This window comes from Lepisma saccharinum, chromosome 4 (assembly GCF_977018435.1).
Source record: "Lepisma saccharinum chromosome 4, izLepSacc3.1, whole genome shotgun sequence".
NCBI classification, from domain to species: Eukaryota; Metazoa; Arthropoda; class Insecta; order Zygentoma; family Lepismatidae; genus Lepisma; species Lepisma saccharinum.
Genome location: NC_139232.1, coordinates 104,408,987 through 104,423,342, shown reverse-complemented (window position 1 = coordinate 104,423,342; position 14,356 = coordinate 104,408,987). Strand labels below are relative to the sequence as shown.

General features: G+C 37.7%; 1 protein-coding gene across 1 annotated transcript in view; it reads left to right on the top strand.

Moving 5' to 3' along the window:
• Positions 1–14,356, top strand: part of LOC145986691 (aminopeptidase N-like) — a 170,497-nt gene that overhangs the window by 36,236 nt on the left and 119,905 nt on the right. The window contains exons 3-5 of the mRNA XM_083121004.1: positions 6,770–6,869; positions 8,134–8,215; positions 10,443–10,632. Of these exons, the coding sequence (XP_082977130.1) occupies positions 6,770–6,869; positions 8,134–8,215; positions 10,443–10,632 (372 nt within the window). The remainder of the gene's footprint in view (positions 1–6,769; positions 6,870–8,133; positions 8,216–10,442; positions 10,633–14,356) is intronic.

Here is a 14,356-nt window from a genome sequence, read left to right as displayed (position 1 = left end):
TTTCATGTAAGTGTATCATATATTTTAGTACATTGTTGAAAGGATGCTCACAATATGATTTCACTTTGAAGAGCATATTTGCTGCTAACATCTTCTGTCTACATGAAATGGAACATTCACCCGCTTCCATGTATACTACTACGTTTGGAGTGCTGTTCATAACGCCTAGACATTTTCTCAAGAATCTCCTTTGTATGAAATCAATGGAATTCAATTTTCCTTCTGTCAAGTTACACATTGCCAATAGAGAATAATCTATCATAGGCCGAAAATAATTCTTGTAAAATAAAAGCATAACTCGAGGATGACATCCCCACTGAGTATTTGCTATTCCTTTGAACAAATTAAACACTTTTTCTGACTTGACTTGTATTGCTTTAATTTGACCCTTCCAAGTTAGTTTTTCATCCAAGAGGACACCTAAATATTTTACTCTGGATGTAATGGGAATTCTTGTTTTTCGAGACATTGAGTAAACTATTGGAGGTGTTCTCTTTTTAGTAAAAATTGTAATATTATATAGATACAGATATAATCTGCATATTGAAGATAATTGACTGTTGGAATTAATTTCCTTTCCATCCCGATCATATGTATGTTGAATAACAAAGGACTTAAAGGACTTCCCTGAGGTAACCCTTTGCAGGCTGAATAAGGTCCTCTACTTTCACTGAAAAAGTGGAAATATACAGATCTTTTACTCAGTAACTTCCATAATATCAAAACATAGTTGTGAGTATTTTTAGCTGTTGTATTGTTTGGATTAGGATATTAATATCTACATTATCATAAGCTGCGCTTACATCTAAGAATGCAGCTAATGGAATTATTTTTCTTTTCAGTGAGTCGAAAATATAAGAGGATAGAGTGATTAATCCGTCCTGGCATCCTAATCCCTTTCGAAATCCTATTTGTTCGAACTGAAATATGTTTTGGCTTTCTAAAAAAAACATTCTATTCTTTTTTGTATCAGTTTCTCAAATATCTTTCCTATAACTGACGTCAAAGCTATAGGTCTATATGAGTTACCTACTTGAGGATCCTTGCCTGTTTTTAAAATTGGAATAATCTACTGTTTGGACCAATCTTCTGGTACTTTTTATTAAAAATTGTGCACATCGCTGTTAACGCTACATCAAAATTCTCGTTTTTCTTCATCACTTCGAGATATTTTCTCGAAGATAGCTGCAAATACAAGAAAAGAAATTCAAAATTAAAGTAAAAGTTCAACTTCATGAATATCCAACGACACTTACAATATTGGAGTGACTGAATATATAAAAATTATTGTTTGAAAGGAAGGTAAAGCCGTGCTGTATTGCTTAGAGTTCTCGACTGGGCATCAAGCGGTCCCAGGTTCGAGTCCCATTACGACGTGCTCTTTTTTTAATTCTTCTTTTATTAAACAAGAGCATTGTAGCATTATTTGTAATAGCAGTGTAGAGTGGCTACATTGTTCTGCATCTGGAATTTAATAAAAAAAATTAAACAAATAAATGAATTGACACATGTTCAAAGGGATATTTTTACGTATAAGATCGAGAATTATGATACTCTAACGATAATTGTGTACTGCTTCAAAGACATTGACAAATATAAATGAAATGACTATTTATATTTGTGGTAATTCAGGACATACTAATTTTACCCCTTTATCCACTCCAGTTCAATGCAAGGATACCTCCACAAATATCGAATGAAAAGTTTTCATCATGTGCAATTCTCCATTAAATGTTTGCGCCGATTCCTTCTACCTTCGATTTCTTTATTACAAACAAGTATTCTTTGCACATTTCATGTAGGAGTAGAGTTGCTTCTACATTTCACACTGGTCAGCTCCTTCTAGCTATTCTCATGAACGAAAGTTTGTAGGGTAGTGTTTACCGTTCTAGATTGTCAACCTGATGGTCGTGTGTTCAAACCCCTCCGGTTGCAGAAAATTTCCATGAGTTTTAGACATATCGCATTGTGTTCATTGTCCATGCAGTGTGAAACGGAATGATTCTGTTTGGAATTAACGATGGGGGAAGGAGAAATGTTAAATAACAAAACCTCCATTTCATCGAACTGAGAAATGGAGAAAAATTGGATAATTCTTATAAATATGAAAATTACATCCATGTTTTTAGTGGTATAATCGCAGGTAGAATCAAAGATCTTACGTGGCAAATTTTATCTCGCTCTGAACTCAGCCAAATGGCATTTCGCACAGATCTAATACATTCTCCAATTCATTTTAAAATATTATTGAATGTTTCATGTCGATATTTTGATCAATGCATCAATTCTTGACGCTGAGACGATATTTTCTACAAATACCTCATCTCTTCTCTCGTCTCCTATCTCTTGTCTCCTTCTCCTTCATCTCTCCCCTTCTTCTCCTTTGCTTATATGTCATATTGCCTTCCCTCCTGTTCTCGCCTCTTGTCTCCATCCCATTCTTCTCCACTCCTCTTATCTCCTCTCCTGTCTTAGATTTACGACTTCACTGCACTCTTATCCTCTTCTTTTTGTTCTTCTCATGTTCTCTCTTTTACTCTCTTTCCCTTCTTCTGTTCTCCTCCTCTCCTATCAAACCTCCTATTCTCCTTCTCTCTCATTTCTTTCAAATTCTCTCTTCTCCTCTTTGCTCCATTTTCCTCATCTCTCCTAGCATCTTTTTCCTTTCTCCTCATTACTCCTCCTATCCACATCTGTCCTCCTATCTTTTCTTCCCTCTTTTACGTTTCCTCTTCCCCTTTCGCTCTTTCTTTTCTCCTCTCATTTTTTGTCCCTTTTCGTTTCTTCTCTTCTCTTTTCCTTTGTGTAGACTCATCAGCGATGAAATACTAGAAAATCGATTTTCTTTCTTTCAGAAAGTATTTCTTATTTGTGACAAATGTAATGCTGATATATTTTTTAGAGTTTTATACAATAATACTTGGTTTTATTCTTTTCGCGAACTTCACAAATATCTATTGTGCATATGGCAACCCTGAAATTTAGCCTAACTCTATACCAGGCGCGGCTCGTGCATAATTTTCCTGGGGGTTCACCAAAATTATGCAAAGTGGACTTATCTAAACCTTTTGAGACACTACACGCTTTGGTTCGTAGAGATAGTACTGGGAAAATTATCAAATTTTGGCCTGTAGATTACTGACAAAGTTAATTTGCTTTATGCTCAGATAACAGTGACAGCACCAAGGAGTGTGTGTGTAGGGGGCGATCATTTTATTTTAAGATTTTCGTATGGTATTGTATTTAGGGGTATCTCAGAATTCAGAAAATATTCTCGCCTCAATTTTGCCTCTTCCACTCTTGCCAACTCTTTTCTGGTCCCACCACTGTCAAATAGACTATATTATTGGAACTGGATCCTGAACCTACAGTTAAAAATACAAATCTCTGCCTGCTAAAATGAGTATGTATCAGTAATCGAACCCAAGTCCCCTTGATTACAAGATAATTCTTATATAACTATTCGAAAGTATATCACTAAATCAAAGCGATTAGATTCTATTCTATGCAATATGTTAACTTCTCGCACAGCAACAACTACACTCCTTCCAATACACAATCCACCTCACTTCACTCAACGTATCACTATGCCATATATATTTCAATCACCAGCCATGCACTTCAAAACAAACTAACAAGTATGGAGACAATGACACGTAACAAAGTTAAATGCGCGCGTCCCTTCGAACACCCTCTCGCGCTAGAGTATAACTGATCGCACGAAACCCAAACAACTTTTTGGTCGTCTTCTGACGTAAGTGCGAAATGTCTTCATTGTTAGGTTAGGCTTGAATAAATAGCAAATATTACATTTTTGGTCAAGCACGGTAAGCCCCGAAAATTGAGTGTATATATTCTAAGACAACTAAACCTAAAAAGCCTAACATGTCAACGAAAGCATTTAGTCTGACGTAAGAAGACCAAAAGGTTGTTTAAGTCTTGTCCGATAAGCAACCCCTCGCCCTCGCGCTATTTTTGACTTTTCGGCTCCTTCCACCTGAAGTGTTTCCATCTTAAAGATGAAAACTCTGAATGTGTAGGCAAGTTGTTTTCTATCATATTTATCTTATTTGTCCCATCATCTTTACTTCTAGCTTTCGTTTGGGGTCACCTCTACATTTATATTACACCCTCTTCATTAATCTAATAAGTCTTGTAAAATATAAAAATACAAAGAGAATGCCAAATGAATTCAAATTGAAACACATAGTGCAACACTGGAAGAGAGAAGAGCGTGGTTGACTCCAGCTCGCTGGTGATCCTACGAACTGCGCATGTCCGTTTTGACGAGACGAGCTTCCTGGAGTAGCCGACTGCATGTATTTTCGCCATATGTACTCGTCGAGCTTCTGCTAGCCGTCCTAAGCTTTTAGCATGGTAGGGGTTGGCTTGCGGAGGTTCAGCGGAGGCTTTGCACGAAACGGAATTACGGGGGAGCTGAGTGGCTCTGGCCCCCGGTTTCTCCTTCTCACTAAGAGAATTTGCCACTCTACGCTTATGAACTTCTCAGTTATTGTTTATTTTGTATATTACTGGGGGTTCACTGCACATTTGCGCTATACAGCCAACCGCGCCTGCTCTACCCGCAATCCACCAGCGCCTTACGTAATTTGGGTTGCCTAGTTTAAAATGTCGTTGTCCTAAAACTTTTGAGAGACACTGTATCTGACATATGTTACTGAGTAGCTTTACATGCGAGGGCAACCTTTGTGATTGAAACGTTACGCCGATCAATTTGGTCGGTTTGAACACAAATTCCCCATTTTCTTGATTAATCTTCTTCTTCATTCTTTCCATTTTGAGTTTTGGAATATTTCTCTCAGCCTCTGCTTCATCTTGTACTACTTCTAAATTTATATGTAACGGTAACCCAAATATTAGTCCCATTCTGTGTAAAAGACTCTTCGGGATTTTGACATTTACCTTGTACTTCTCTTGAAACTCTTTGTTCAAGTAAAAGTAATTTGCATCATTGGATGTTAAAAAGTAAACTGTTGCACGATTAGGACCCGATGCCTTAACATAATTCACCTTAATTCTAGCTTCTCTTAAGTGACTACCTAACATAATAGTACAAAAGCTACCAACATTCTGTTTCACGCTTTGCTTTGAAAATTTTTGGAGCATTTACTGATTCCTCCTTTTCATTAACTCTTGCTCGATTTCATTTAGTGTCTTGACTTTTTGGTTGCTTAGTAACCAATTCAACATCCATATTTTCTCCTTCTTTACTTGAAGTTGTATCCTTTTTTCCTTCCATTATTTCGTTCATGTCCATTTGGACGTCCTTTCTGTTCTTATTATTACATTCCTCGTTAGACATTTCCCTCACTTGTATGAAATTTGTTGAATTTCTTACAAACGGGAAACTTTTTCCGGATGGCCCAGAGCCTTCCATGCTATCTAGATTTTGAACACAGATTTATTTTCTTAATTTCAAGATTATTTGATATTAACTTAGGTTTCAATAAATTCACTGACTTATAATAACACAGAACAATTTTGTAATAAAAACGATACTTACTTAGATCCACAATTTAATCTTGATTTTTTTCTGTAATTATATATTACGCAACTAGCTAATATTTCATCACAGACTCTTCACTTCTAACTTCACAATTTCGAAGCACTCGCATTGATCATATCGTTAGAAGGCACGGAGTGAAACCTCGGTAACACTGTTGGCTAAAATCTGCACCACGGAGTATATTGCGACTAAACGCCACTTCGAAAATTTTGATAATAAGCACTACTCTCTGAAGGTACGAAATGTTTTCATTTTTTCCCATAGTATTTCAGATGCTTGCGGAAAGAACATGTGATCTTTGTTTAACTACGAAATCTTCAATACTAGTCATAAAAGAAGAAAATGCACCCGTATTGACAAAACTACCACTTCAGCGCCATCTGTACGCAGAAGTTTGAACATGGCGGAGACCTTTCATTTTCTGTTAATTAGTTATATACCTTCAATCGTAACAAAATTATAAGGCTCACAAGTTCTAGTGAATAAAATAATCTTTTATTTCGGAAAATGTCTTTCTTACCGAATTTATATTAGTTGTACGGTTATCCATTGAAATTTTGGCCTATGCTTTAACATGGCTTAACCCCCTTAAAAGAGGTAGCACTATTTTCTTTCTTCTTTCTTTCCTTCATGTTCATTTTCAAATTCAAACAATGAATATCACATCATATGCTATTAGATTCTATTTACAAATTACATACAAAACTACTCTAGTTATGCGAATGTTTATGTACTACATTGATGTATTTAATAAGCCTACTGAAATAGGAAGTTCACACTTCCATTCAAAGAAGTCGGCATTTTTGCAACTACTGCTTGTGTCTTGTTTTGAATTCCATGTTGAAAGTTGTATTTTGATTTAGATATGAGTGTCCCTTTACAGTAGAGGAATAGATTAAAGCTGTGGAACATGAAAAGCGCAGCCAAGTAATGTATTTTTATTGATTTGAAACACTTTATGGAAAGAAGTCCAACCAAAAAAAAAACACTACTGTTTCATTCCAAAAGAGCCGCTTTCTTTTCACCATTTCCAAATCAATTTTTACACATGTTAACAATAAGAATCTTAAGGAGTGTAGTGCACGTTTACCCAATAGGAGGGTCTATGTGTGATTTTATTGTTTTGCAGTATTCTTGCATGTTGTTTGTGCGGAGTGTTTTTCTTTGTGGTATTGTATAATTTTGCATGAATCTATATTTGAAAATTGTATACATATACTAACTCGATATTCTTTCAAAAAGGATGATCCCTTATTCAGAATAAAAAGAGGATTTCTGAAGTTTCTCCATTTTGGTTACCGACGAGAGGACGGATATTCCTATAGAAGGTCACAAAGAGATGGTACAGTATTTTTACATTAATTATTCATTCTTGATATATATATACGAGATGTATAACTTGGGACCCAACTTCGGAGGGTTAGAATCGAACTTGGAGCTTAACTTTGGGAGGCAGAGTCAAAAGTGTTTTCAACACCATAAAAATATCAACTAGGACTATTGTTGAAAGCCAGAATATACTGTTACATTTGAGAAATCGTAAATACTACTGGATTCTTTGATACTAAGGTTCCAGGATGTTAACAAAAGTACCATTAACTTATACATTTTTATTAGCCTGAAAATTTGTGGGCAAGTGTCCTCTTTGCCGAACCAAATTACGCCTCTGTATAAACTTTCGAGATCTATGTTTGGATGTTCCTGTTTCAGCACATCACGATCAATTTTCTACTTGTATAAAAAAAATAGTAAAAACTGCCAAACTTGCGAACCAACACTGGTCGGAATATTTATTTATTTATTTATTTATTTATTTGGGTTTTAATAAAAAAACAACACAAGGATTATTCTCGTGTAATTTGTAAATATTTTTGCTTAAATATTGTGGATAAAATAGCTACACGATTTTAGGTTTTGGAATCCTTAGATCATCATAATTACTTCAAATGAGTAAAAGAGTTTAATACAAGAAGGTTAACAATGGAATCTGCAAAAGTATTGCGTTTAATTCTACGACTTGATGAAGAATTCACGACCTAGAAGGAATCTAATAGAGGCGGTTTAAGGGCCGGGCAACTCGGATAACAGATGGGGCGTCACCCTCGGGGGCAGCAAAAGGGACGTCCCGCTTGAGTAGCGCCAAAACTTCATGTCTGAATACGTAAGCGTAGTTATGTTTTCTTAAGAATTTGGATTTGCGTAGTCAAGAATTAGTCGAAGTTACTGCTGCATAACACAATAATTGTATTGCAAAATCATGTAGCAATTTAAGCTAAGAGATTCCTCTCATTTTGATGTCATTATGTACGAATTAAACACATACCTAAAATGAACCTCTTTTGAATGGTAACACGTGAGATATTAAAAACATAACTGTATTTTTATTTATTAAAACCATAAATTTATAACGTTTTCATATTTACATTGGAGAAAATAGGGGACCAGAAAGGATGGAGGGGTGGAAAGGAAAGGGCGCCAAAAATCCACCTCACATGGGTGAAAATTTTATATTGAGCCACCCCTCAATCTAGATGTAAAGTTAATACCAAAATTACCATTACATTTCTGGTTGATTAAATAACTGAGAATCGTCTATTCTTTTCCAGAACTTGTGATTAGGTCAATGTTCAACGAAACAGTTTCTCCAGCTAATTACCAGAAGGCGTTGAGTAAAATGGACAGTGAGGGGTAAGTATTCAGAGATATTGTTATGTGTGTGTGTGTATAATGGAATGTGTGTGTTTTTCTGTGTGTGTATTGACGCTGCCAGAAAAAAGGTAATGAGTGGAGTAGGAATATTTACTTGGGAGTGGGGCATTACATTTAGTGCACAGCTAAAGAAGAAAACACGTAAAAAGAACATTATTACTGGTTGACTGGAGGGTCATCGTCCCTCCTGTCCCTCTTGGTGCCGTCTCTCTCTTTTCTCTCACTCCCGCCATCTGCATGTGTGTGTTTTGAAACGTTTGTCAAAGTTTAAGAACATTTTATGCACAAATAAGATAATCGGGATTAAACCTACAGTTTCAGGTGGCCTCCACCGAGGTCGAATGTGGGGCACCTTGATTTGTTGGTGTTCAAATAAGTTTCATTCTGCTTGTGCATTTCTCACCCTCTCTGTGTTCTTACATTCACTAGATTCTCACTCTCACTCTCTCCCTATTCTCTTGTTTCATTGGTTTCCTTGTTGCTTTCTGCTTCTCTCCCTTCATTTCTCTCTCTTTCTTTGTAAATGTTTTCTCTTTCCTGCGCCGTACCCTGTGGCCGAGTACGTCCACCTCCGTGGCGGAGTGGTTAGCAGAGCGCGCTACAACACTAGAGGTTCCGGTTCGAGTCCCGGGTAAGTCATGGGTATTTGTGTCTGTCCAGATGATAAATAACTGAGAAACTGTAACAATTGAAAAATGTAAATGTGAGAAAAAGTGTGAATGGTGGGGGATACCTCCGTGTAGGGGGTATTTACTTTATATGAAAAAAGTGGTTAGCACATGGCGCTACGACGCCAAGGGTCCCGGGTTCGAATCCCGCTCAGGCTTGGTTGTTTGTGAATGTCAATTCTTGAATTTCATTATTTCATCACTCATCCCCATTTTCGCAAATGAGCCAAGAGGCATAAAACGCGAAGTAAAATAAACTAAATCAATCAATCAATCAAACTCTTTCCTACCCCTGTTTTTGTTCTTCTGTTTGTCAATTCATTTTCTTTTATTTTATGTTTCACTCCTCTTTTCATGTTCTTATCTCTCCCCTTCTGTTCCTACTTTATTCATCCCTGCGTATGTCTCTGTGCTTCTTCTGAAACAATATTGTGTATTAACCTTTTCTCTTGTTGGAGGACACTCTGCAGCTGTCATCCACTAGTATCTCTGAAATAGTATCTTTAGTTTCAGATGTCACTACACAGTGTGATCATTGTCTACTTCATTATTGTTATATTTTAGAAGATTCTGGAGTGATTTCTTAGTTTCAATCTTCAAGAGAGTGACGATCCTCTCTTGCAATGGTGCTTGACAATCAATCTCTGATTCTTTCTTTCTCTGCTTCCCTTTCTCACTTTCCTTCTCTTTCTTTTTTCGCTCGCTTTCAATGTGTCCCTTTTTCTGTTTTTCCCCTCTTTCCTTCTACCTCTTTTCTCCGGCTCTGTATTTCTCTCTCTGTCTTTATTTTTCATTTTCTTTCTCTTTTTCATGTCTCTCTACCCTTTCATGTCCCTCTCTCCTTTTCTCTTTTGTCTGTCTCGTTTTCTCCTTCTCTATCATCATCTCTCTCTTTCTTTTTATCTCTCTTCCTTCTATCTGTCTCCCTCTCTGCCCGTCTTTATTTATTTTTCTTCTCTCCCTCTTCCTATATATTTCTCTCCATTTTCCCCTTCTCTCACTTTCTCTCTCTCTCTCTTTTCTTTCTCTCTGTGAATATGTCTAAGCTGCTGCTATTCATCTACTTATATCTCTTCCTCTCATCCACTCTTTCTCTCTCATCATCTCATTCTTCAGTTTGTCTGTGTTACATTTTTCTCTTTGCATGCGTCTTTCGCTTGAGGGTTAGAATCAGGAGACCATTTGGGAAAGCGATCTTTCAAGCAAACTGTCCTTTGAGGGAAATGTTATTATGTTTCTTAGTATGTGCAAGGGCTAATCCATTTCATCCAATCATTGTCCATCCTCACATGTTTGCAAAGCGAGTTAAAACAAAGCAAATGCGAATTCGCTCTAACACACTTTCTTACTCTGTAGATCTTGTTCGTGTCTGCTTACTGCCTTATCTTACTTTCTCTCTCTCTCTCTTTCTAATGTTTACCGTTCTGCCACATACACACACGCACACAAAAAGTGAGAGAAGAGATAGTGAGATGAATTTTCAGAGATCGCAAGTACATTTCATGTCAGAAGTAATAATCGTAATTCATTCTCCTCAGTAAATCTTCATACGACGACGACGACAAGAAATATTTCTGGCAAACTTTTGATGAGCTCTGCCACGAGGATGGATCATTGCCTGCCAGCATATCTCTCCCTGATGTTGCAGCCACATGGACCAATTACAGCAGAATTCCTCTTGTCACCATTCACAGAAACTACGAGAACAACACAGCAACTCTCAGCCAGGTAATATAAAATATATTTTTTAAGAAAACAATGTGTATATACAGGGTGATTGGTAATTCGACCTATTCCTGGAAAGGGGTAATACTAGAGCACATTTGCAACAGATTTGACCCTATGCACAGGGGGTCGGAAATCAATGGGTTTCGAGTTATTGCAGTTTGTAAATTTTCGTGACATATTTCGACATGCTACCAAAAACTACTAATTCTGAAAACACTACTACACCCTGGGCACTTAATTGACACGTTGCTAACAGGTGACGAATGAGTGACTACTGGGAAAAATTAATGCCCAAAATTGTCATACCCACAGAAAGAAACAGTCATTGGAGCACACGTCAATAAGAAATTTGGAAATTATCGTTTAAATCGAAGAGGATTACTCAAAGAAATGGTAACACACTTAGCGTAAAAATTACGGAAAAAACTTCCTCGTTTCATAAGCTCTCTTTTTGGAGAGACATCTTTTCCACCATCTTCCCTAGTTGCTATGATATTTCTTGCTTGTTGATAAATCTATCAGTTTCTTAAATGTTGCCAGGTCCTGGCACATCAAAATTAATTTATTTTCTATCTGACACTAGTTGTCGATGACATAATAAATATTTGCCAAATTGAAAACGCACAAATACAATATTTTAACTAAATAAGAAAGAATTATTGCTTTCATACGTAACCGGGGGAGGCAATTTGAACAGGATTTGTAGTTTTTGTAACAGTTAATTCTGACAACCTGGAATCATGAGAATGGTAAATAACATTATTACTTCACTCATTTTCGTTCCCTTATTTCTCACATCCGACAACTTCTTTTCACTTTACAAAGAGGTCTACAACGCGCCTTCTCCGCTTTTTATTCAGATTTTTCCCCCAACCCGTGTGCCAGTTGACAACATTTGTATCCTTTTGGAGAGCTTATGAAGCGAGGAAGTTTTTTCCATAATTTTTACGCTAAGTGTCCTCCTCAGTAGCCGAGCGAGTTAAGGCGTTCACTCGTCTTGAGATCGTTCGCTGCGGGACGGCGTAGGTTCGAATCCGGCTCTGGTCGGAATTTATTTGGCCTACGTATAGGGCCGGTGGCAACCCACCATCGTGAGGAAATTGGGGAGCTCCGAGTGAGGGAGCGTAATCCTGTTGCGAAGTCCTACAACGGCTGGGGGTCTGTCGGGCTGACCACCCGTCCCTCTAATCTGGCTGCAGATCTCCACACCCCCTTGGTGGCTCGCGTGGGAGGGAGGCCAGCAGCCGGTAGGTAAGCCTTGGCCCGATATTGGGCTGCTGCGCTATAGGATTTTTTTACGCTAAGTGTGTTACCATTTTTTGAGTAATCCTCTTCGATTTAAACGATAATTTCCGAATTTCTAAATGACGTGTGCTCCAATGACTGTTTCTTTCTGTGGGTATGGGAATTTTAGGCATGAATTTTTTCCCCAGTAGTCACTCATTCATCAGCTGTTAGCAACGAGTTAATTAAGTGCCCAAGGTGTAGTAGTGTTTTCACAATTAGTAGTTTTTAGGTCGCAAGTCGAAATATGTCACGAAAATCTACAAACTGGAATAACCCGAAACCCATTGATTTCCGACCCCCTGTGTATAGGGTCAAATTTGTTGCAAATGCGCTCTAGTATTACCCCTTTCCAGGAATTGATCGAGTTACCAATCACCCTGTATATTATACATCAAGGCTGAGCTGATTGCGACGTATCGGAAAGTATCGGATGGATTTAATTTACCGATACTGGCCGATACTTTGGCGGTGTTTTGATGGTTGAAAACTACGCGCGACACTTTCGCGGAATCTAATTATCCTAAAAGTTAAGTAAAATTCGAAGTTTCAATTGATTTTGTACCATTCATATCAGGGTGAAATTCATTCGTTGACAAACAGGAAAGAGATTAAAAATCGTATCAATCCCTAAGATTGTATGTTTATTTTATTAAGTCTCTCTGAACGCTTCATGTTGACCAGGGCATTCACTTGTTTTTCTCAGCTGTCTCAAGCCTCTTAGGCATGTTTACAATGCATTGTGTTGTGCCATGCAAACCTCCTGAGCATTCAGGAAACAGGTAACACTTCTGGGTTTGGTGTCAGCGGTTTGCATGGTAGCAATTATAATAAACACGATTCGGCGATTCGGCATCGAGGAAGAGCTCGATGGCCAGGGAATATAGAGGTGAGACAAGCTGGGAAGTGACTGGACTTTGGGAATTGAGTTGGTAGAGAGAGGAGGTCAGCAAGACAGGAGGTCGATAGTGGAAGCACGCTTTGGTCAACAAGTTAGAAGCTTACAGAGGACTTCGCTATTTTCATTCAGCTCAGAGACTTCAGTTAGACAGGTAATTATCCTACACCCAGCCATGATACAGGTTCAACGGTTCACAAAATCCAACAAGTTGCCATTGTCTTTTCAGTAGTTTAATTCCTTTTGTGTAATTTGTACCTTTCGCATGCCAAGCAATAACTCGTCATGTCAATGACGAGTGGTCTCATCAAGAGGATGAATGATGAGTAGTTTACATCACCCCATCAGTTAACTGGTTAACCTGCTAGATACTCTTAAGATCCCACGAACTTTAAGGTTCGTTACGTGGTGGAGATACGTGGGTCTTTTCATTTCTTACAGGAATGAAAAGAGTTTGTTAGCCAGTTTAAATTCAACCCCACCCCAAATCTCGTTACGTGGTGGAGATTTGGGCTTCTCATCCATTTCCTCGGAAATGCCACGAGAAAATAGAATGTTATCTAGTAGAGGTTTCAACAATCAGTTTTAAATTCAACCCCACCCCAAATTTTGACACATGGTCAAATCCCACCCCAAAATTTTGCTCATTAGTTTAGTTTTTTTGGTATGTCCTTGCCAAAATTATTTTTGAAAATACATAGGGCTTAAAGTTTTTTTTTTTGCATTAATGGGGGGAGAAGAATTTATATATGCCATGATAGATGTTTAGTCTAACATGAGGATGAATGCGATGAAATTTATCGACCTCGAGTCTGGGTCGGTAATCAGCGAAATGTAAGAATGCGGAGGACCTGCACCTTAGCTCCGTCGTGGTTACCCGCGTCGGGCTGGCGCTTTGGTATCAGGAGCGTCCGGCATTCCGCGTGGCGGAAGGTTCGATGTCGGATTTTAGGGAGGCCCATTTCATCAAAAATGTGGCCGGCCCAGGGACGTCCGTGGACGATTCCCTATCAATCTGCTCCTGGTAGCTCTGTGGTTCACTCACGAACCCGGTACCATGGCTACGACAAATTCCCACCTGGGAAATTTTTACCATCCAGGATTTTAAATAAGGAAGAAGGGAAAGGCATTTAGATTTGAAGATTTCTTGCATTGACAGTGATTTTAGATTTTTTTTATATGATTTTGGATACGAAAATTATTACAACGTTGGTTATGAGGATGCAGTAAGTTACAGTAAACAGTAAACGATTTTACCCTTAACATTTTTAATTAATTAACAACGTGGAATAAAAGTGGATTTTAAAGTTATTTATGAATGAGGAAAATAAAATTAGTGCCACCGAGTCAGAGACAATCAGCACTATGTGCATTTTAACGAGTTATAGCAGAGAGTATGCTTGTTTGAGTCAATATTTTGTTTAATTGAGATTCCTTAACAGTTTAATTTCAATTTGGTTTAAAACTGACCGTAACCTGTAAATGATTTAGAATGCTTGAACTATAACTGCTAAGACTTTTGCAACGAGGATATTACATTTT